The 25,412-nt window shown below is 43.6% G+C and overlaps 1 protein-coding gene across 7 annotated transcripts in view; it reads right to left on the minus strand.

The window, feature by feature from the left end:
• LOC309584635 (ubiquitin-associated protein 2-like) overlaps positions 1–25,412 on the minus strand; it is a 206,048-nt gene that overhangs the window by 155,160 nt on the left and 25,476 nt on the right. For 5 of the 7 annotated variants that reach the window (XM_082300774.1, XM_082300773.1, XM_082300772.1 and 2 more), the window contains exon 5: positions 24,168–24,245. In XM_082300774.1, coding sequence (XP_082156900.1) covers positions 24,168–24,245 — 78 coding nt within the window. Of the gene's footprint in view, positions 1–6,955; positions 7,060–8,238; positions 8,294–24,167; positions 24,246–25,412 lie in introns of all 7 variants that reach the window. The other 2 variants (XM_082300776.1, XM_082300777.1) reach the window with 1 other exon arrangement.

The raw sequence follows: 25,412 nt of genomic DNA on the forward strand, positions 1-25,412 counted from the left end.
CCGCCCCGGACTCAGCTTCGAGGTTTGATTGATACGGGTGCTGATGTATCATCTTCTCTGCGTGGCCTCCCTCATGGCCTTTAGCCCCTGCAGGATCGGCCATCGCAGGATTAGGAGGAACCACACAGAGCTATTTAAGCAAACGGCCTGTGATGGTGAGGGACCCAGAGGGATGCACAGCTACAATGAGGCCTTATGTTAGTACCACTTCCCTTAACTTTTGGGGACGGGAAGTGTTGGCAGCTTGGGGGGTACGGATTGGGACAAACTTTTAGCAGGGGTCACTGTGTGTAAGGGCGCACAGTATCCTACACTGCCTTTGCGGTGGTTGACTAACACACCAGTCTTTGAGCCGCAGTGGCCCCTACCAAAAGAGAAGTTAGACGCCCTTCATCAGCTGGTTCAGGAACAGTTACAACAGGGGCACCTTGAACCTTCTACCAGCCCCTGGAATACTCCTGTTTTCGTAATTAAGAAGAAATCAGGGAAATGGAGATTATTGCAGGACCTCCGGAAAGTTAATGCAGTAACGGAAGGTATGGGGGCATTGCAGCCTGGCATGCCCTCTCCCACCATGATTCCTACGGGGTGGGACATCCTGATCATTGATTTGAAGGATTGTTTTTTCACAATTCCTTTGCATCCTGATGACAAACCAAAATTTGCCTTTACTGTGCCTGCCATTAACAATGCTGAACCTGCTAAGAGATACCAATGGAAGGTCCTCCCTCAAGGGATGAGGAACAGCCCAATTATCTGTCAGTGGTATGTCGCCTAAGCTTTAGCTGGAGTTCACAAGCAGTTTCCTGATGCACGCTGCTACCACTACATGGATGATATCCTGGTGGCAGCATCCCCTCGAGACGAGCTGCTGAGAATACAGCCTCAGCTGCTCTGCATGCCTATGGATTAGAGGTAGCTCTGGAGAAAGTTCAACAGCATCCTCCTTGGAAATATTTAGGAGTGAAAATTTTGGACCAAACTATCCATCGCCAAGAGGTGCAATTCCCAGATTCGATTAAAACCTTGAATGATGCTCAGAAACTGCTGGGTGTCATCAATTGGTTACGACCTTATCTAGGTCTAACCGCAAAGCAGCTTTCCCTGCTTTTTAATATATTAAAAGGGGACCCCGATCTGAATTCACCTCGGGAGTTGACTCCGGAAGCGCGACGAGCGCTGCAGGAGGTCCAATGGGCTGTTTCCGTTCATCAGGTTTATCGAGTGGATCCCTCCATTGCTATCACTGTTTTCATTACTATTCCAGACCTCCATCCTACAGGTATCATTGGCCAGTGGAATGCACAATGGCCTGATCCTTTGCATATCCTAGAATGGGTCTTTTTGCCTCATCAGCCGAAAAGGACTGTGACCACAGTGTTTGAATTGGTCGCTTCTCTGATAATCAAATGCCGTCAACGGTGTTTGCAACTGATGACTGCAGATCCTGCAGTAATTGTCATTCCGATCTCAAAGGAATACTTTGAGTGGAGCCTCATCCATAGTGCTCCTTTGCAAAGCGCACTGCAAAACTTTTCAGGGCAGATCACTTACCATCTGCCCAGCCATAAATTACTGCAGCTGGCAAAATCGACCATACTTTCCTTGTGGCCGAGAAATAGTCAAGTGCCCGTTCACGGACCCACTGTCCTTACAGATGGTTCTGGGAAACCTGGGAAAGCCATTGTTACCTGGAGGGAGGGATCTGAATGGTAGGTGCTGAAGGAACACGAGTCAGGCTCTGCGAAGTTAGTCGAATTAAGGGCTGTTACCATGGCTTTTCAGCGATTCTCACAGGAACCTTTGAATTTGGTTACTGACTCTGCTTATGTAGCAGATATCACCCAATGCTTAGATTGTTCATTTCTGAAGGAGATGAACAATGCGGCTCTGTTTTCACTATTGCAAACCTTGTGGTCTGCAATTCAGGCTCGAGTGCACCCGTATTACATTCTGCACATTCGAAGCCATACCGATTTATCAGGTTTTCTAACAGAAGGCAACGCCAGGGCTGACATGCTGGCCAAGCCTGTGTGGGTAGGGCCTCAGCCTGACAAAACTGCACAAGCCAAGGCATCACACGGTTTCTTCCATCAAAGTGCACATACCCTGCAGAAGCAGTTTTATTTAACGCCAACCGAAGCGTGCGACATTGTCAGCGCTTGTGCTGACTGTCACGGACTCGCTGCGCCTTTGCCACCGGGGGTAAACCCCAGCGGGCTAAAAGCCTTGCAGATTTGGCAAACGGATGTAACGCACATCCCAGAATTTGGCCGGCTTAAATATGTGCACGTGTCTATTGACACTTTCTCCTCAGCTATGTGGGCTTCTGCTCACACTGGAGAGAAGGGCCGTGATGTCATTGCCCAGTGGAAATTGGCTTTCTCAGTCCTGGGCGTGCCAGCTTCTGTGAAAACCGATAATGATCCTGCCTACGCCTCGGAGAAGAGGCAGCAGTTCTTGCACCTATGGGGTGTAGATCATACCTTCGGTATCCCACATTCTCCTACTGGCCAAGCCATTGTCGAACGTGCTCATGGTACTTTGAAGCGTGTTTTGGAAAAACAAAAAGGAGGAATGCATGGAGAAACCCCACAGAGCCGACTAGCAAAAGCTTTGTATACAATTAATCACCTTACAGTACCACAAAATTCAAATAATCCTGTTATTCTGAATCATTTTCTCTCATTGCAGTCTGCAGGTGAGAGACAACTGCCCCAGGCAAAAGTCTGGGTGCGGAATTTACTCACTAACCAGTGGGAAGGCCCTCATGAGCTTATCGTTTGGGGTCGTGGGTATGCTCGCATTTCCACAGATACTGGGGTACGGTGGCTACCTTCAAAATGTGTTCGCCCTGACCTGCGGCACCAGAGGCAGAACAGCCAACCATCCAAATGGCGACCAGAATGTAGATCATCAGCCTAATGACTCTTCTGATGATGACCAAGATGGCAACCATCAGGGAGATGGTCCTTCTACAAGCAGAGACTGGGATGGTCCTTCCACAAGCAGAGACTGAACGTTAAATTTCTTGTTATGGAGTCAGATAGTTAAAGCCTTAAGGACATATTTAGAATTAATAACTGATGTAAATTTCTATTTAGGATTAATAGTAGAGTTGTTATCTTATAAAACAAAAAGGGGGATCCCTTGTGGATGCAAAAATGCTGTTAGAAAGAAATTTTCCTGCTCCTTTCTAAGCCCGTGAGATACTTTTCTCTCTCATGAAGAGATTAGCAGAAGTTCTGTAAACCATGAACACAGGCGACCTTGCAAAGCCTTGTTTATGGTACAGTAGAAAAATATTTTGACAATGGATGTTTTAGGATTTTAGCCAATCACCCCAGGGGGTGGCTGATCCTTTGTCCAATTAGACTATGAAGAAAAAAGTCTATAAAAGAGTTTGTAAAATAATTAAATAAATCAACATTGCTGCACAATTCCTGCCTGCTGGATCTCTCTCCTCTCCTCCTTATGGCTGCGGGATACAGTAATAATCCCTGAGCTCCTTTCCCCCTCCCAGGGAGCTTTTCCCTGCCCTGATCGGAGCCCAGCTGCCACTGCCCCGGCCCCGCCAGTTTTTTTTGCCACTGCTCCGAGTTTTTGCTATATTGTAGCTCTGCACCCCCTGCCCTTGCAGGACGTCCTGCAGTTCCAGCTACAGCGGCCGAGTTTCTGATACATCTCATCTACCACTCTGGGACTCATCTCATCCCTGCATTCCCAGCTTGCTACCCTGAGCCTTTTCTCCATCCATTTTCTGCTGGCTTCGTCCGCCATTACTGCGTGGAGGGAGACTGCAGAATCTCATGCCACAGTGCACCCTGCAGCCACGGGGGAATCATCACACCCGCCCTGCCCGACTGGGAGCCACCAGAGCCCCTGCCGGCTGTGACTGTAAATACACCAAAGGAGAAAGTGCCTGCAGTCGAGAAAGCTGCTACTGGGTTTCTGATTTTGTTTGCTATTGCTGCCACTGTTGTTGTTTGTTTGCCTTCTTATACATACTAGTAAAGAACTGTTATTCCTTTTCCCATATCTTTGCCTGAAAGCCCCTTAATTTCAAAGTCATAATAATTTGGAGGGAGGGGGGTCATATTCTCCATTCCAAGGGAGGTTCCTCCCTTCCTTGGCATACACCTGTCTTCAAACCAAGACATAAGGTATTTTCAGAAAAATCCAAATTAGAACCCAAATGTGAGAGGTCATATACTGTCTTATTGTGTTCTAATTTTGCTTTTAAAGTTTTATGAAAATAAAATTGGATATACCATTCCCATGTCAAATGAGCAATGAATAACCAACCAGCTAACAAATATCTGCATTGGAAAGAATCTATACACCAAAGACATGAAGTGGAGCATCTCACTACTCTTGGTGCTGTTAACCCAGAGGACCCCAACTGCATGGCTAAGTATAAAGTCAATGGATGACCCACTGTGGTATAAAGTTACCAAGACTAAAGGGAAGGTATGTGACATAGACTTTTATGGGACGGGCTTACCAAACCCTTGGAAAACCCAATGAAAGAGCTCTCTTTTTGCAAATCGGATACAGCTCAAAATCTAACTTTGATAGAGATAATCAGCAAGAGGAAAGTTCATTGTCCTAATTCTACTAACTGTTGTTTAACATTTAATTCCAGTTGTGTATGGTTGGACACTGGATTTCAAGTAAACAGAATTTATGTTAATGTGACATGCAAAAAAATTCACTTTCACCTAGATATGCTTTTGACTAGAATAGACTTAATTTTCTTCTCGGTAGCTGGTACAGTGCTGTGTTTTGGATTCAGTATGAGAATAATGTTGATAACACACTGATGTTTTAGTTGTTGCTACATAGTGCTTACTCTAAATCAAAGACTTTTCAGTTTTCCATGCTCTGTCAACTGAGCTAGTGCACAGGAAGTACAAACCAGAAGATAAAAAGGCTACAACCATCAGCAGAAGCTGCGACTTGACAAGATAAGAACAGTTAGTGGCCTGTGTGGACACAGAGAAAGAATACAGTAAAGGGTTATAAGACCTCAGACCAAAAATCACCATTGGACCAAGAGGTGTGTGCAAGGTATGTGAAGAATGGGTGAAGAACGTGTGCATAGACTGTGAGGGCATAAAAGTCTAGGGTTTTCTTTGTTTGGGGGCCCTCTCCAGAAGCACCCAGGTCGAGTTGACCTGCTGCTGTACCACTCTTAAATTATTTATTTTTATAAACTCAGATGCCTGAGACTCTGCTGTGGGAAACTGTTGGGGGTTAGGATTCTTCCTTTTGTTTCTTTCTCTTAAAGAATTTTCTTGCATATGTGTTGCTAGGAGACAATAATGACTGGATACTTAAGAGAGACAAAAGAAGTGGCCACAGCTCAGGGGAGGGGTCCAGCTGGCTACTCTCTCTTTTTACCTGGGGGTTTCTCTGGGAAGGGTAGAGATACTTCGAGACTTGGGCTGGGGAAAAGGGATTGGGTACAGCTCCTACCTCTGTCTCTCTCTCTCTCTGCTTCAGAGGAGGACAGTTGATCTGCTGCTTGGGGGGGAATTCGCTGCCACCACCGGAACCCAGCCTGGTCCTGCTTCTTCTGTCGTGGGGTGAGCTTTTGTTCATGGGAGCAGCCATTGAACTGGGACCTTATTAACACCCTACCTCACTAAAAAAGGATTTTCACCATCTGCTCAGGTGCCTCAGGGGAAAACCCCGGGATCCCCGAGCCCACTCCCCCTCCAAGGGAGTCTTTCTCTCTCTTGGCCATGTTCGGGAGCCGGGCAGCCACTGCCCAGGCCCCACCGTTTTCTCTGCCAATGCTCTAAGGTTTCTTTGCTGCACTGTAACTCACACCCCCTGCCTGCCCAGGTGCCCCGTGGTTCCAGCTACAGCTGCTGAGTTTCTGATACATCTCATCTAACATTCCAGGACTTTGCTCATCCCTGCCTTCCCAGCTTGCTACTCTGAGGTCCCTGCTACAGCTCCTTTTGCTATCCAGAAGGGTCACAGGAATCGGCTGGCCCTGTGGGTTCGTAAAGGAAGCCCCTTCTCCATCCCTTTCTGCCAGCTGTGCCCACCATTGTCCGCGTGGAGAAAAGATGGCTGGACTCGTGCCACAGCGCCCCTTGCAGCCGAGGGGGAGTCATTGCACCTGCCCTGCCGAGAGCCTGCCAGCACAACTGCAGGCTGCAACTGTAACTACACCAAAGGGGAAATTGCTTAAAGATCAGGAAGAAACTGTTTATTGGGTTTTCTGTTCTTGTTTGTTGTTGTTACCATGGTTATTGTTTGTTTGCCTTGTTATACATACACAGACTAATAAAGAGCCGTTATTCCTTTTTCTCATATCTTTGCCTGAAAGCCCCATAATTTCAGTTATAATAATTTGGAGGGAAGGGAGTCATATTTTCCATTCCAAGGGAGGCTCCTGCTTTCCTTAGCAGACACCTGTCTTTCAAACCAAGACAGAAACCTAGGGTCAAGCCTGAAGAAGGAGGAAGCATGCCTGAGAGCGAATGTGTGTTAGCAAGGAGTCGAAAGGGGCACCCAATGGCTCAGTGGAGCTGCCCACTGCAAAGGGACTCTGGTCTAAGCAGTTAAAGTCTCAGGTGGTGTGTGTGTGTGACTCCTTGAATGGTGTGAGAATGCTCAGGCATCGACTTTTCCTTTAGCACAGTTCTTCACATACAAGACTCTTCCAATAACTCCTCAAATCCCTTTGTGTCTCAAGGGTTTGTTAGCATTAAACCAAAAAAGTTGCAAATTGCTTTCCCTTCATTCTAACAAGAGAGTCAGCTACAGCACGTGCTCTGCACATTAATAGCAATTAAGCTATAAAAATGAACCAATATCAGTGTCATGTGAAATGTATTCACATTTTCAGAAGTTAACTGAACACTAACAGAATGGTTATTTCAACTGCAATTTGCTACAGGTCTTCATTTCAATCCTTCCACTTCTTGAAGCATCTTACCAGTTCCATCATCTGCATCATTCTGACCAGTCTCCCAAATCTCTGATTTTGTCCCAAAGCCAACAGAGGCAGAAGACTCCATATAGTCTGCAGGGTTAAATGTCCTAGAGTTTTAAAAGTTTAAAAATGGAAGAGAACACATAGGTCATTCAATGAACATAGATGTCATCATTTTTATCTGAAGTTGCATTAGATTTAACTTCTTGATTTCCACATAATCTATCTTGATAGTTTTGATTTCAAAATTTTTTCCTCTATAAGCAGACACAGGTAAAAGAGGAAGAAAAGGAGAAAAAAAAAGTGAATAGACTGAAAAAAATTACTGTAGAGAAACTGAACCAAACCAACAATTCCTGAAATAGCAGTTAACAGCATACCTACTCCTCCAGTCTTATAATGCATTAATTTATATGCACAATGATAAGCCTCTCTCAGCTGATAGTTTCTCAGAAGGTGGCTTACTGATGAGAAACCAGTATCATGTCCTTTCAGAGCACCAGACCTGTGCAGGACAGGAGTTGGGACACCAGTAAGACTTTCAGAACACACTCTTGACACCAATGTCAAAAAACACAGATGAAGCTAAAAGGTGAAAAAGGATCATTGAATAAAAACCTTTTTTCAGTTTATCATCTACAAGTATGAACAAGAAGAATTATCAGAAAAGTAGAATGAATCTTCTGTTCATCATGACATCATTGATGTTACATGAAATGTCATTAAAGGCAAACACTGAGTGAAAGTAGTGGAGGCTACACTTCAGGAAGCAAGTTATTCCACCAAAACTGAGAACAAACTTTAGAGCTGCTGAGTAACTTCTTTTGTTTTAGGGTCAATGTACATCCAAACAGCTAAAGCATGAAACCTCAAAAACAGGAGAAAGTTTAGAATCACTAGTCTTTCTGGTTTTATATAGAACTTGAAAGTTCTAAATTACACTGAAAAATCTTTTTTTAAATTGACCTAGAACTATATGCACCACACAAAACTTTCAGTCTCCAAGACACTACTGATGGCTGCTACTGATAGGTACAAATGGGTTCCCCAAGTTTGAGATATTAACATTGAGTGAACTTACATTAGGTTTGTATAGGTGTGTCTAGGTAGAAATACTGGTTTAAGACAAAAATAATCCATTAATAATCTAAGACATTTTGAATTTTTGTATCTATATAGGTTTATCAAACATACAGCAATATTAAGACACACAGTGGCAACACTGTCAATTAATATTGCCAGTGAGTTTGATCCTTGCCAAAATCTGTGCTCTGCATGTTTCTTACCCCATGCCTTGGGCTGAAAACCTCCCTGTTCCTCTCCCTCTGCCACGTCCAAACCCTAGGAGAGAAAACAGCATTTAACAGCAACAGCAGAGGAGCCACCAATTGCTAGTCCATCACATTAGAAAATATTATGGTTGAAGAAAAAAAGTACTGTGGTTAAATATAATTTACTTCCCAAATTTCCCTAACACATGCAAGTAAGCCACAGTTCATCTAAGACTTCATGTTTCGGTAGGACTTGCAATTCTTAGCTATCTTTTCTGCATCTAGTGTAGTAGCTCCAAATGCCAAGAAAAAGACTTTACCTAAAGAATCATCCCATGAGACTGCTATTGCCAAATCATTAGATATTGTTCAAAATTTCATTTAATTTTTCCCTCTTGCCTAAATGCTTTAAAATTCCAGCCTCCCTGCATACCTTGATCTCTCAAGAAATTCCATCGCTTCTTATCTGTGAAAAGAAAATTTAAATATTCCATTTGCTTCCTTCTCTGACTCAGCCCACCCCTACCCTCCTGTGCTTTCACCAACCTGTTCCAACACATTCCTTCTGTTTCCCCTTTAAGCATAACTACTGACATGAAAATTATCAATTTCAAATTACTCAAACTTCCTTGTTATCACCCACAAGAATATTAATTTTTATTTCAATGACAACAAATATTTGTTGCCTCCAATTTTGGCTACCAACCTCAGTTTACAAGCTTCTTAATATAGTGAATGGCTTTTTTTTTTTTGCACGTTGCATAGTGCCAAGAAAGCATGAAAATTTTTGTATTACTTAACCATCCATAAAGCACGTCTATGCAAACTGTTTAAAACTATTTTTTACATGTGGCCTATTTCTACATAGTTTTGGTGAATTTTTTTTCTTTCTTATAACCTCAATATCTGAGGCTTTTTCAGTTTGTTGGTTTTTTTGAGGGAGACTATGTATATTATCTGGTATTACAAGAGTTGCTGACTGAGAACAAAGTGATGTTTATTTTAATGACAAAATTATGTGGTTATAAAAAGTCACTGAACAACTACAAGCTTACCAGAGCACAAAAGTTATAATCCTAAATCACTGATACACTGTTGTCCAAACATCAGAATTACCTATGAAAGACTTCAAATTTGGATCAAAATTACCCCTTATTTTGAGGGGACCATCTAAACTGAATAAACAGTAGCTCCAAGACATGGTAAATTCAGTTTAGAAAGTTCCTGTTTTAATGACTTTCCTTTTCCTCCCTTCACCACTTGTTCTTCTCCTTGCCCTAGTTCACTATCCATGTTTTAAAAGACATTTCTGGACCTCCAAAATACTGTGGTGGTTTGACCTTGGCTGGAGGTCAGGTGCCCACCAAAGCTGCTCTTATCACTCCCCTCCACAAATGGACAGGGGAGAGATCACTCACCAATTACCATCACAGACTAAACAAACCTGACTTGGAGAAATTAATTGAATTTATTACCAATCAAAATCAGAGTAAGATAATGAGAAGTAAAACAAATCTTAAAAACACCTTCCCCACCATTCCCCTCTCCTTCCCAGGCTTAACTGGGAATAATAACTTAATTATTCCTGATTTTCTACCCCCTCTCCCCCAACAGTACAGTGAGATGAGGAATGGAGGTTACGGACAGTTCATCACATGTTTCTGTCGCTGCTTCCTCTTCAGGTAAAGGAGTCCTTCCCCTACTCCTGCATGAGGTCCTTCCCACGGGAGACAGTCCTTCATGAACTTCTCCAATGTGAGTTCTTCCCACAGGCTGTAGTTCATGAACTGCTCCAGCGTGGGTCCATTTCACAGGGTCAGCCCTTCAGAAACTGGCTGCTCCAGCATGGGTCCCCCACGGGGTCAGAAGTCCTACCAGCAAACCTGCTCCAGTGTGGGCTTCTCTCTCCACGGGGCCACAGGTCCTGCCAGGACCCTGCTCCAGCACAGACTTCCCACGGGGTCACAACCTTCTTTTGGGCATCTACCTGCTCCAGCATGGGGTCCTCCACAGGCTGCAGGTGGGTCTCTGCTCTCCTGGGGACCTTCATGGGCTGCAGGTGGACATCCTGCCTCACCATGGTCTTCACCATGGGCTGCAGGGGAATCTCAGCTCTGGCACCTGGAGCACCTCCTGCACCTCCTTCACTGACCTTGGAGTCTCCAGCACTGTTTCTCTCACACATTTTCACTCCTCTCTTCTTTGGATGCAATTACTTCTGTGCAATATTTTTTTCCCCCATCCTTAAATATGTTATCACAGAGACATTACTACTGTGGCTGATTGGCTCGGCCTTGGCCAGTGGTGGATCCGTCTTGGAGCCAGCTGGCATTGGCTCTGTCAGACATAAGAGAAGCTTCCAGCAGCTTCGCAGTGAAGCCATTCCTGTAGTCCCCCCCTCCCCTTGCTACCAAAACCTTGCCATACAAACCCAAGGACTTAGAAGCATCAAATTAGCAGGATAGCTTTATCCACATTTTGATGAAAGGATTTACCCCTATTCTATACAGGATGACAACCATGTAAACCTGCAGAGGAAGGATTCCCATCTAGCAACACAGAACAAGAACACAGGAGAATGAAGTCTGACACTAGGCTATTTTCCCCTCTTTGCTCTCTTTTCACAATCATCTGGAGAGAAGAGAGATTAGGAAAGGGGCAACAACTGCAACCTGTCAATCGCCATCCCTCTTCACTGAGCCCACACATGGAGCTGTGCTCTTTGCTCTGTCATAAACAGTGTCCCAGACCCTGCTGTACCCATCTGATAACTCAGCCTCTAAACCTCCTTGCTCAGCCTACCTCTTCTACTGCTCTTCTCTCCTTCACCCACCTAAAATCCACAATCTGGGAAGCTGATCCAGGGCATTACAGGGTTGCAGCTTTAGAAGTCAGTGCACTCTAGATTATCTTTCTGCCTAGTAAATATTGGTTTTGCTGGTTTTCTTAAAAGAGTAGAACCAGCTAGAAAAGTTTACTTGGGGACACTACTTCCGACAGCTATCAATACAGCATTAAACACCATTTACTAGTGATGCATAGAAGAGAGATCAAAAGTTTTTTGACAAACTCAACTACAAGACTGACTGGGAGCTGCAAATCACAGTAACAGTCAAGTAGAAATATTTTTGAGTGAGGCAGACATTAGGTACAAAGAGATTAGCTGGAATAGCTAGCATAAAAGTAGAAATGTATTTTAGAAGAGGAAGCAAGTCTCCCCAGCCTCCCAAGTGCAAAAATCTGAAAAAATAACTTTAGCATATTACACATAAGATGAAGTTTTAGCAAACAAGGCATATGTAAGATGCTGTACCAGGATGGGTACAATAAACTACTGGCTAAAAACAGCAATAAGAACGTCTAACAATTTTAGAAACTGCTAGAAAGAAATCATGTTGTTCCTGAAGCTCCATGCACAGTCTTGGACTACTGGTCAACAAGGCACTTTCAAAGTGATCTGGTATAAAAATTTAATCCTGAACTTGAATTTCAAGAAGATTCCCTTAACTTCATAAAGCTGTGTCTATGCCTTCTGTCAAAACTGAAATTAAGTTTAATCAACAAATACAACAAAAAGTATTCTAGTGAAGACAAAAGAGCAGTACCAAACCAGCAGGGTTAGCACTAAATTCAAATCTATAACACACTTACGAAGAACTAATTCAAAATATGGGACAGTGAGTACCCACCACTGAAAGACCACCCTGACACAGAACCTCATGCATCATGGTCATTAATGCAAGATGCCAGTGGGAAGGGCTGATATTCTCCGACACAATTGAATCACTACTATAAATTCTTATGCTAAGAAAGTTACTTTGCTGCCAAAATTAAAACATGGCCTTAAAACCATTAAAAGGCACACAGCCTTCTAACATAGAGAAGTTAGTCACGAAGCAACTGTGAATGGCCATCAGGTATTTCCAAACTTTTAATACGTTTTAACAGTGACTAAAAGGTCAGTAAGCAAACGGGGCTTCACACAATTCAGAGCAGGGACCCATATTCTGAGCATGCAATCCCACAGTAACTTAAACCCATTCAAATCAGAACTACTACAACAGAAGTCTTTCTCACTAGTGATCACAACTCTGCTCTTTCCTGCACTGAGCTTTGCACATACTGTCAAAAAATGAGCGAGCACAAAACCACCATCAGAAAACAAAATTATTAGGTCACTGTTGTATCGGCTCTTCAAATCAGTTTCCTGCTTGCTAAATGCCAGAAAACCAGTTACCTTTACACAAGGATGCCACCAAAATCCCTGTTGTCCCCAGCTACCATGCTGCCTGCCCCCTTTTTATTTTTTTGGCTTGGTTAATTTTAAATTTAGATCAATCCTCTAATAAAGTTCAAATGTACCAGGAGACACACAAGATCAATTCCTCCCAGCAGTAATGCCAGTTTATGCTTTTAACATAAAAAGCATAGCTTTAACAGTACTCTAAAAAGATGCATATATATGGTTTAAATTACAACAGCCTATGTTTACTAAAATTTTTTTTTCCTGTGGTAATTCACAATCAGCAATTTTTCTAACATTTTTATATATTGACAAAAAGATAACAAGTGAAGTGGCAGTAAAAATCTTCCAGTGAGTCTAAAGGAATAGACTTTCTTACAATCAATCAGCATATTGAGCACAAAAGCAAATGATGGAATCAGGCAAATAACAAAATTACACACACCTCCCTCAGTTGACTAGGTTTACATTAGCCACCACTTATTCAATTTATATTTTTCTTTTCTCAAATGAATTATAGAGAAGTCAACCCAAGCAGGCAGTGAGATTTTGTTTCCACTAAAACCCATTGGAGTTAAAAACACTTATAATTAGACAATCAAGACTTCACTGGTATAATCCATGCATAGAAAGAATTGTTCATCTCATACACAAATCTTCTTCCAACAAAACAAATGTACACTACATGGGAGCATGAGAAAGGTGTGTAGTATCACAACTCAGATTGGAGCACTCCATTAACTTAATAACCTATTCTGTAGAAAATGCTGAGCTTGCAGACCTAAATCTTTCCACTGCATCACAGATGCTTTATTTTGAAATTCAGATTTTCACACTGACAGGTTTAAATTAGGTGAAGACACTTTAAGGTTAAGAAATAGGTTTAAGAACAGTAAGGGAATGCAGACTAGAAGTGCAGGCAACACCTTAGATTTGCACTTATCTCTGACTACACAATAATCAAAGAGTCCTGATTTCTGCTTTGGAAATGCAGAGCCAGCCATCCTCCCAGCAGACGCAAAGGTGACAGAGGTTTAAGCCTTACAAAGAGATAAGGAGGCTAAGTATAGAAAATTCATATTCTAGGTATTCCATACTACCAAAACAAACACTGAAGTTATATTCAATATATTATAATATCTTTATATTAATTATATATACATTACAATTCAAATCATTTTGTCTTATTAGTTATCATAAAGCAAGAAGCATTAAATCAGTTTCATAATATAATACATGTACTCTAGTAACCATTTTTAGAATCAGAATAATTAAGGTTGGAAAAAACCTCCAAGATTAAGTCCAACTGTTGACCCAGCACCAACATACCATATCCCCAAGTGCCACATCCACATGCCTTTTGAACATTTCCACTTTCCTGTAGTGAGGAGCCAAAAATTCAACACAGGATTCAAGGTGTGGCCTCACCAGTGCCCAGTACAGGGGAATGATCACTGTCCTGGTCCTGCTGGCCACATTATTGCTGATACAGTCCAGGATGCCATTAGCCTTCTTGGCCACCTGGGCACACACTGGCTCATGTTCAGCCAGCTGTTGACTAGCACCCCCAGGTCCTTTTCTGCTGGGCCACTTTCTAGCCACTCTGCCCCAAGCTTGCAGTGCTGCAGGGGGTTGGTGTGACCCAAGTGCAGGACCCGGCCCTTTGCCTTGTTGAACTTCATATGACTGGCCTCAGCCCATTGATCCAATTTGTCCAGATACCTCTGTAAAGCCTTTAGACCCTCCAGCAGATCAATGCCAACTTGGTGTCATCTGTAGACTTACTGAGGGTGCACTCGATCCTCTCAATCAATCATGGACAAAGATATTAAACAGGACAAGCCTAAACACTGAGCCCTGGGGAACATCACTAGTGAACGGCCTCTAGCTGGATTTAACTCCGTTCCCCACCACTCTCTGAGCTCAGCCATCCAGCCATTTTTCTATCCAGCTAACAGTGCAACTGGCCAAGCCATGAACAGCCAGTGTCTCCAGGAGAATGTTGTGGGAGACAGTGTCAAAGGCTTTACTAAACTCCAGGCAGACAACACCCACAGCCTTTGCCTCATTCACTAGGCAGGGGGCCCTGTCATAGGAGATCAGGTTGGTGAAGCAGGACTGGCCTTCAAAACCTCATGCTGACTGGGCCTGATCCCCTGGTTGTTCTGTAGGTGCCACATGATGGCACTCAAGATAATCTGTTCCATAACCTTCCCTGGCACTGAGGTCAGGCTGACAGGCCTGTAGTTCCCCAGATCCTACTTCCAACCCTTCTTGTGGATGGACATCACATTTGCTAAACTCCAGTCTTCTGGGACCTCCCTGATTAGCCAGGACTGGTGATAAATGATTGAAAGCGGCTTGGTGAACACTTCTGTCAGCTCCCTCAGTACCCTTGGGTGGAGCCCATCCAGCCCCAAGGACTTGCATCTGTCTAAGTGGTGTAGCAGGTCATTGACCATTTCCCCTTGGATTGTGGGGGCTTCATTCTGCTCCCTGTCTCCATCTTCTAGCTCAGGGGGCTGGGCACGCAGAGAACAAACCAGTCTTGTTATAAAAGACTGAAGCAAAGAAGGCATTGAGTACCTCAGTCTTTTCCTCATCCTTTGTCACTATGTTTTCCCCCCGCACTTAATTAAGGATATTCTCCTTGTCCCTCCTTTTGCTGCTGATATAGAAACATTTTTTATTGTCTTGTATGGCAGCAGCCATATTAAGGCTTTGGCCCTTCTAATTTTCTCCCTGTACAATGTTATGACATCTTTGTAGTCCTCACAAGTTGCCTACCCCTTCTTCCAAGGGTGATCGACTCTTTCTTTCCCCCTAACTTCCAGCTGAAGCTCTCTGTTAAGCCAGGCTGTGGTCTTCCACAGCAGCTCATCTTTCAGCACGTGGGACAGCATGCTCCTGAACCTTTAAGAATTCCTTCTTGAACAATGTCCAGCCTTCTCAGATTCCTTTGCCCTTCAGGACTGCCTCGCAAGGGAGTCCATCAACCAGTCTCCTAAAAAGGCTAGTGCCTATAGCACAGAGGCTGAAGTACTGAGTATCAGGGTTTTCCCCCCTCAGTGAACATCATATTTTCACCACAGTGTCAATCCCATTCCTGCTATTTTCAGTGCATATAATTTTTTAAAATTATATTGTTCTACAGTAAAGCAGTAACACAATGGCCCAGAAAATCTTCCCCTATAAAGCAGCCAGTAAGATAACTCCAGTCTCAGTAGGTATCTTAAAATAGAGACAATGCATTGCAAAGATATTAGCTGACTCCTATTTTTTTATCCAATACCTAGATTCCTACATACACATGCTCCGCATGAAACATTTCTGAAAAAAGGTTCTGTAGTGATTACCAGCCACCTATTTACTTGCAGCTGAAGCACCTTATTCTGCGTAACAGAAAAGACTACCAGATGAAATTACAGAAGATTATTATTATTTCTACTAATATCCAAAGAAAGGTCAGCCATCCCTGAAATACTGAGAAATAAATTACACAGCTTTATACAAGTCTCTACAGATTTCATGGGTTTTGTCATGGTTTAAAAGCAACACCCCCTAATTTGGTGCCGCATGACCACCACCACGCTCACTTCCTTCTCCCCTCCAGCGAGACATATAAGAGGCAGATTATGGATTGAGGTAAGAACAATTTACTGGAAACAGTAATGAGATAAGAAAACAAACAGTAACAGCAACAATACTAATAGCAAAAGCATACAAAAACCCCACATTCACCAACCGACCTGGTGCCGTATGACTCCCAAGAAAATGAAAAAAATGGCGGGGGGGACCCTCTGCATGCTGACTTTTTCTTCCTGATGGTAAGCAACATCTCCCTCCTCCTCGGAACTGAGAATTCCTTACTTCTGCCCCCCTGGCAGTGAGATGAGTGGTATAGAATAAAAACGTAGGAACACCCAGAGGCTCTAGGATCCGTGCCCTCACAAGTACTGTGGAAAAATTCACTCTGTTCTGGCCAGAAAACCAGGACATTATCCACCCCTTGTTCTATACCATCTAGCTCATGTCCAAATCTTATACCTTCCAAATACATACACACATATATATATATATAAAAATATACACGAGCACACGTATCATTTCCATTGTCAATAGCCATCCCTCCAAGATGTCTGATGAGTTCATTTAGTCCATGACTGTGGGTTCCATCTGTCCTAGATGCCTTCCGGGGGAGGAGGGCTGGTGTGCTGTCGGCTGGCTGCTGCATCAGGAGCTCATGACTGGTGTATCTGGAGCAGTCCATCCTCATTGTCCATGGTAGTTATGGCACAGTAGCAGTATCATTCAGCAACCAATATTATACAATTTAACATTACAGGCTGTTCTCACCCAAAATCAAATTCCCTTGAGGTACACATCACGTTTCCCCATCCCTCTGCATTACCAACCAAGTACACCCAGGTCCTTGATCAAAAACAATCCCACAGATGGGTTTGCCTTTTCTTGAGGCAGGACTACTCCAAACTGTCTTCCCCCTAACATATTCCTCATATGCACCACAGGGACTTTATCCCCTTCTATGGTACGTGGAAGTTTTGATTGGGCAGAGCCAGTTCAATGGGTAGAACCTCTAGTGTTAATTAACCAGGTGGCCTTTGCTAAATGTAGATGCCAATGTTTGAAGGTCCCGCCCCCCCCCCCCCCCCCCCCCCACTACTTTTAATGTGGTTTTTAACAATCCATTGTACCATTCAATTTTCCCAGAGGCTGGTGCATGATAGGGAATATTATACACCCACTCAATTCTGTGCTTTCCAGTCCAGGTGTCTATGAGGCTATTTTTGAAATGAGTCCCATTGTCCAACTCAATTCTTTCTGGGGTGCCATGTCACCTTGCTTTTCAAGGCCCAGGATGGTGTTCCGGGCAATGACATGAGGCACAGAGCATGTCTCCAGCCATCTAGTGGTTGTTTCCACCATTGTCAGCACACAGTGCTTGCCTTGGTGGGTTTGTGGCAGTGTGATGTAATCGATCTGCCAGGCCTCCCCATACTTATATTTTGACCATCGTCCCCCACACCACAGAGGCTTTATCCGCTTGGCCTGCTTGACAACAGCATGTTTCACAGTTATAGATAATCTGGGATATGGTGTCCATAGTTAAGTCCACTCCTTGATAATGAGCCCATCTGTATGTTGCATCTCTTTCCTGATGACCTGAGGCATCATGAGCCCATTGAGTCAGAAATAATTCACCTTTATGTCACCAGTCCAGATCCACCTGAGGCACTTTAATCTTGGCAGCTTGATCCACCTCACCATTTTTCCACATGCACCCAAGAGTCACACTACTGAAGAACATCGCATCTACATAATGTACTTTTACAGCCATCTTCTCTACCTGAGCAGCCATGTCTTGCCATAATTCAGCAGCCCAGATGGCTTTCACTCTACACTGCCAATTGGTATTTTTTCCATTGGTCCAGCCACCCCCACAAAGCATTTGCCACCATCCACAAGTCAGTGTAGAGGTGGAACGCTAGCCACTTCTCTCATTCAGTGATATCCAAAGTCAACTGGACGGCCTTCAGCTCTGCAACATGACTTGATCCACCTTGTCCCTTGGTAGCTTCTGCAACTCGCCGTGTATGAATCCATAAGTCAGCTTTCCATGTTTGATGTATCCCTATGATATTGTTGGAAACAATATAACTTTTAAAATTTTACTTTGTCTCTCTAGTTAGGCTTGACTTGACTTTGCCTTGGGGAAGGGAATTTTCTTTAGTTTTTTTTAGGAGATGGGCTTAACATACCAACAGACTGGGAATAGCCCAAATATACTCAGAAAGATAAAAGGCCATCAACGAAACATCAATGGCCATCTACGAACATCCACCCTCAGATGCCGCCTCCAGCAAAGTTGGAGACATCTGGTCTGGAAAGGATTGATAAGAAAATTGAAGAATGAAGATCTAATTAACATCGGAGGCTAGGAGATTCGGATCCAATGGGAAACTGAATACTAGGGGTTGCTCAACTTTGTACCAATGAACTTTGAAACAGTTCATCTCTATGGGTTTTGACTGTATAAAATTTGGGGGGAAATCCTGCAAAAACATGTGTTTGGAATATTTTTCTTGGGACATCCTGGCCAGAATAAAGTAATGTCTGATTCTCTATCACTTCAAATATAGTGCTAGAGGGGTTTTATTTTCTCCCACAGTTTCAGTGACAATATGGCAGAAACCATCAGGAAAGAGACCGTATTGCTTTTCATTTTCTGATAGCTGATAATATGGTGGAGGCTCCTCAGCACATCACCTTTTCCTCTTCCTCCTCTGATAATAGCCCAAAATTCTCACCTTCAGGCCAGTTTGTGATGACTTCCAAGATCCCTGGGTGATTGGGGTTTTAAGCTTGCTTTGTGATCAACGCAACCCACTAACTCCATGTAGAATCAGTAGCATGATGTGTGGAAGGGACTTTCCCTTTGAACATCTAGCCCCCCACTGGCAGTCGGGGTGTCAGGAGGAGCTGTGCTTCAGTGCCAACCACTTCTGAAGCAGCTTGAACCCCTTCATAAGCTGCCAGTATCTCTTTTTCATTTGGGGTGTAAAAGGCCTTGGGGATCCTTTGTATCCCTGACTCCAGAATCCCAGGGGTCGTTCTTGGGTCTCCCCAGGTACTTTTTGCTAGAGGCTCCAGAAAGGACCATTCTCACATTTTGGCCAGTGCCCAAGGGCACATGAACAATTTCCTGTTTAATTTGTTCAAAAGTTTGTTCTTGTTCAGGACCCCTGTTGGAGGTTAGAAAAAAAAAAAGAAAAAAATCCTTTCTCTCAGGGAATTTTTCTCCCATTTGTTGCCTAAGAGATGAGAACTACGATACTTAAGAGACAAAAGATGTTGCCAGGAGGGGGAAGGGGTGCAGTTGGCTGCAGTCTCTTACCTGGGAAGTGAGCTTGGTAGCTGGGGGGGGTTTTCTCTTGGGAAGTGCAGAGATACTGAGAGACTTAGCTGGGGGTCAGGGGCTTGGCTCAGCCCTCGCTCGCTCTCAGGATCAGAGGGAGGACGGTTTATTGTTTTGGTGCCAGACTGTTGCTGCCCAGAGGATTCGCTGCCACTGCAGAGTTTCATCCTTCACTGCTTCTCCTTACCATGGGTGAGCCTTTGCTCGCAAGAGCAGTCATTGAACTGGGACCTTTTCAACACCTGACCTTGCTGGGAGGGACCTTCACCATCTACTTGGGTACCTCAAGGGAAACCTGGGACCCCAATCCCCTTCCCCTCTCCAGAGAGAGGTCTTGCGGCTGCTCTTGCAGCAGTTGCTTGTGGAAGCCCAGCTGCTGCTGCCCAGCCCCACTGTTTTCTGCCGCTGTTTTGGGTTTTTGCTACACTTTGACAGCCCGTGTCTGCCTGGACCCCCCACTGCTCTTGCCACGGCTTCGGGTCTTTGCTACACTTTGTTTGCCACCCTGGGTGTGCTTGCCTCTGCTGCTCCAAGGTTCCTGCTACAGTCCATTTCACCACCCAGAATGACACTGAAACCAGCTGCTCCCCATGAGTTTGCAAAGGAAAGCCCCTTTTCTCTCTCTCCTGCTGTCTGAGCTGCCATTAACCACGTGCAGACAGGCAGCTAAGCTCATGCCACAGCGCCCCCTGCATCCACGAAGGGAATCATTGCACCGGCCCTGCCTGGCCAGGAGCCAACAGTGCCCCTGCCAGCTGTGGTCATAACTACACCAAAGGGGAAAAGGCTTGACAGCCGAGAGAAGGCTGTTATTGGGTTTCTGGGTTTTTTTGTTTGTTGTTGCTGCTGTTGTTGTTGTTGCTTGTTTGCCTTGGTATATACATATTCTAGTAAAGAACTGTTATTCCTTTTCCCATATCCTTGCCTGAAAGCCCCATAATTTCAAAGTTATCATAATTTGGAGGGAAGGGGACCATATTTTCCATTGCAAGGGAGGTTCCCGCCTTCCTTGACAGACACCTGTCTTTTAAACCAAGACAATCCCACTTGAAACCATTTTTCTTCTGTCACATGATAGAGAGGGTTTATAATCTGACTGTAATCTGGAATATGCATCCTCCAAAAACCCACAGTGCCTAGGAAAGCTTGTGTGTCCTTGCTGGTTGGTGGGGACACAGCTGCTATTTTGTTGACCACGTCTATTGCCAGAGTCAGGTAGCCACCTGAAGCACTGTTTATTCTCCTTCTTTCCTTGACACCACTGACAGTGAGTTGGCATACGATGATGGCATACTCCGTAGGCACTTCCACCACGTATTGTTTACACTGGACCTCATCTGGATCTACAGGAGACTGCTCATTATTTAAATCCCTATAGAGTACCTCCAGCACAGCTAATTCTCTCAGGTACTGGATACCTTGCTCCGTGGCATTCCACCGGCTTGAGTGCACTATCAGAACATTTTTGAGAGAATACCTTTCCCTCACGCTTGACAGGAGTCACCTCTAGAGGCTGAGAGTTTCCATCTTCTTCCTAATTTTCTGGTCAATGCACACATCCTGGGACAGGGATCCCAGTTGCTTGGCTTCACTACCCTCTAGTTTCATATTGTGGGCCACCATACCCCAGCATGAGAGCAGCCAGGTCACCATGGGCTCACCCAACTGGCAGCTGAAATCTTTTTATATATCTCGCAGCTCACCCAGGGATAGGGATCAGGTGATTATCTCTGGCCCCGCCTCTTCCTCCTATTCTGAGGGTCCTACTTCCTCTTCATCCCTCACTAAGTGAAATGATTTGGTCTTGGATTTCTTTTTCTGTACAGGTATAACTGCTACCAGTGGTTCAGCGGCAGTTTGAGTGGCTACAGTGGCAGTTGCTCTGCTTTCCTCCTCCTTCCCCGAGGGTGCTGTCTAGTGATGAGCAGTGTCCAATAAATAGAAGCCAGGGGCTCAGCACACTGCAACAAGTTGCTCCTCTGTGGAGTAGTCACAGCATTATCCTTGCAAATATTCTGTCACTTTAACAGGGTCCTATACTTGCTCAGGGGTGAACTTCCAAACCATTGGAGCAGAGAATTTCCCTCAAAACTAGCTCATTTCCTCCCACATTCCATGCCACTCATAACTATCCATCCACCCTCGTGGCAGATCTCTGAATAACCTCCCTAGATATCTCTTTCTTGACTCTAAACATGGTGTAGACCGCATAGAGGAGACCTGGCAGACTTAGCAACAAGAAGAGGCTTTCCTTAACATCCAAAGGAAATTCAAAATTCTCAAAAGCTGATGTAACAGGCCTGAAGGAGGAAAAGGGGGTAAAAAGCTGGGGAAAATCATCCTTCCCTGTTTCCCCCACAGGCTGGGTATGATTATTAATTAATTCCCAGAGGTAGCACTCGAGGCAAATGCAGGAGAGCAGCACTCAAGACACATCCCAAATGACCCTCATTGCCCCTAATGTTATCATATCATAAACTGATATCACACAGTACAGAAACAAAGCAATCCTGATCCCCATCCCTGCTCTGAGAAGAAGCACTGTGATGGGCACATAGTGCATATACAGAAACACATACAGGGTTAGGTACCACGACCATGTGAACAGACCAAGCGACATTGTGCCCAGTGGCTCCATACATAATACAAAAAATTCTTAGATCAAAATTGCTTCCCACCCACTCTGGGCAAGTCTGTTATCTCAACCCTTCATGCCTCACATTGGGTGCCAATTAAAGGCTGTCATGGTTTAGGAGCAGCACTCCTTAGAGTGTGTCCCATTCTCCCCCCCACGCTCGCTCCTCCCCTTCAGTGGGAGATAAGAATGGCAGCGATTATGGGTTGAGATAAAACTATTTACTGGAAAAAGCAATGAGATAAGAAAATGAACAGTAACAGCAACAATACTAATAATAAAAGTGTACAAAAAGAGGGTGATTTACATGCAAAAAATCCCAAAAACTCCCCACATTCATCAATCAACCCAGCACTGTGTAACCCCCAAGACAATGAACAAAATGGCAGGGGGACACTCCATGTGCCACCTTTTTCTTCCCGACCATAAACCATGCCCCTCCTCCTTCTCAGAAGTGAGAATCCCTTACTTCCACCCCCCAGCAGTGATGTGAGTAGTATAGAATAACAACCTAGGCATACCCAGATGGCTCCAGGCTCTGCTCCCTCATGGCTACTGCGAAAAAAATAACTGTCCTGGCCGAAAACCATGAGAGGCTTGCATTAAAATTTAGTTAGGCATTTCCTGCTACAGAATACACACACTTGTAATATAGTAATACCGAAGTCAACCAGTTTATCACAGACAGTTGAAAACATTTCATTAAGATACTTTTCTCCCATGAATGCATAGTATAAAATATGTGGTAGAGAGATACAGTAATACTTTGTACACTAAGCCAGTGAATGAAAATTGGTTGAAGTTGTTCCTATTCCTTCAGTCAGATAGGTCAGTGTTTTGGCTTAAGACATGATATTCATCTAGAGAGCTACAGTGTTGACAACAAAAGCAGTGTATTGTTCATAAGGTTACAAAGCAACAGACTGCATTTGAAGTTAACCTCTAAGTTTCACCCAACAATTTTAAAAACTCCTACCTTTATATGTATAATTTGAGTATAAAGGATTATTTTATAAAACAATTAACTGAAATACTTACATTCCATCTATTAACAGTGCTAACATACCAAAAAACTGTAGCTGTGAACTATACCACACCCTCCCCTGCAAGCTACCTCTCTACACACACCATTTGGTATTTGCTGATTCACAGGTACGAGTCATTCTTGCAACCCTTTGGAAGCTACATGTCTTTGCATGTTTCCACTCCTTCAAGATGCAGATCTGGAGACAATGAAGTTGGATGTACCTGTCTTTGAATGCCTCATTAGTAAATATTCCAAAGAGAGCCCTTTGAAGGCAGAATTTTTCACCAATCAGACGTTACTTAAGTACATTAGCTCTGCTATGCACTTTTTCAATTTAACTCATTTAATACCCACTTCCTCACACAATCTGCACTGTACCCAAGTTACTCATTTTCATTCCTCCTGCTCTTAGAAGAAACAAGCCTCTTTCCACTTCAACCGATGAAAATCAAACCAACTACACACCCCTTGATTCCACATCAAATCCATTATCAACACCTTTCCTATCTCTTCTACAGGATAAGATTGTTGTACCTAAGACTCTGCAGTATTCTTTTTCCACAGTTCTTCTCATCAAGTCCTCTATGCTGAATTCCTTCTCTTACCAAAAAGCCTCTAAGGTGGCTTGTACTTTCTCTGAGTGGCTACCAAAAACAGAAGGCAAGCCTGACAACCAGATCTACCCCAAAGAAACAACAACGCAAGTACACATCAAATCCTTCCCTGAGAGCCATACAGATGGAATCTTGTGCTCTCCTGCTGCCAAGGTACATTCTGCGAAGCCCAGCATACTCCCACTCTCAAAAGGCTGACATGAGTCAATCTGGGAAAACAGCTCTCCATAGCCAGAGCACACAAGCCTGATACATAGGAAATTACCATAGAAGTAATGTGTCAATTCTTTTAAGTTGTTCTGAGACCAAGACATGACAATGGGCAAGGGAGAGTAATGTACCTAAATTAAAGGTGAATTAAATGCTTATGGAATCAAAGGATAACCAACAAATGCTAAAAAAGAAGTGTTTAAAGAAAAAAATGGGAGAGTTCAATTTCAGGATATGAAATCATTGGTGCCAGTCCTGCACCAATACTACCATCTCACCTCTCACACGGCCACGTTTCCCACGGTCTGAAGGCCTGTCTCCTTGATTGTTGTCCACTCCATTCTCTTCAGCTCTGACTGTGGAGAGAGGACAGCTTAAGAGACTCATGCATGAGACAGTATAGCCATCTGCTTAACCTAAACCTCAAAAAAAAGGCAAGATTTTAAAGTGGGCTGGTTAACAGATGTCAGTCGCCCCTCTTCTTCGGCGGCCTAGCTACAAGCAAGTTATGTTTACTTTGCACTAGACCATTAGGAAGCAACACATTTAAGAGGAAAATGCCCCTCAGCAGACACACTTCTGTTGGGTTGGGGTTTTGGGGGAGAAAGGCAGTGTTTTGCAGCCTACACTATTAATTATGGCCTCACCTTTTTAACAACGTAGGAAATAAAGCTGCGTCATACTATGCTTCCTCAATAACAGGCTGTGTGGCAAGTGAAAGAATAAGGGACAACCAAGAACACCAACTCTTTGTCTGCCCATACCATATTCCTGTACAACCAGGGAAACTTAACTCTCCTCTGTATATAAATCAGAGGGATTACAACTGGGTGAAGGTAAGGCATTAGAAAAGCACTAAGCACTGCACCTTTAATATTTCACAGAAAACTCCTGAGGAAGTACTCCATAAGATGGCTGGCTCTTTGAAGGAAGGAGAAAGAAAAAAAGAAAAAACCAAAAAAACCCACCCCAAACCTGACCACTTAAAACACTGTTGAGATTTTGTACTGCACGACTTTTCCTAATGGCAGCAACAAAACCATTAATACTTGCACTGGGAAGAGCTGTCGAGATTTGGTAACAACCTGAAAAAAATCTTTAATTCCAGTTTACAAAAAGAGACAAGCAGCATCTGGCTCTGTCAAAAATTTTGCCCCTCACTTTCATTTTGATGGATCTGATTTCAATTTTTCTAAGCATAGCTGCAAGTTTTATGACTATTTTTTCCTATCTTTGTCATTATTTTACAAAGATTTACAATGTCTTCACTGGCACAATATTTGAAGATATTACAATAATTAAAAGAATTGGCTAATATTGTAAATTCTTTTCCTGCTTTTAAGTCAAAAGCTAAACATATTTTTTCATTGGTGTTTCTCTGCTCATCTATCAGTGCATATCGCCCTTACAGGCAATTTATATAGCTTTGATACAGCTGATAAAACTTAGAAAGAAAAAAAGCAATGTGCATTCAATGGTGATCTAATGTGATGCTACCTAACTTGGAAACATCAGTTTGCTTT

Source organism: Coloeus monedula (genome assembly GCF_965178545.1).
Source record: "Coloeus monedula genome assembly, chromosome: W".
Lineage (NCBI taxonomy): Eukaryota > Metazoa > Chordata > Aves > Passeriformes > Corvidae > Coloeus > Coloeus monedula.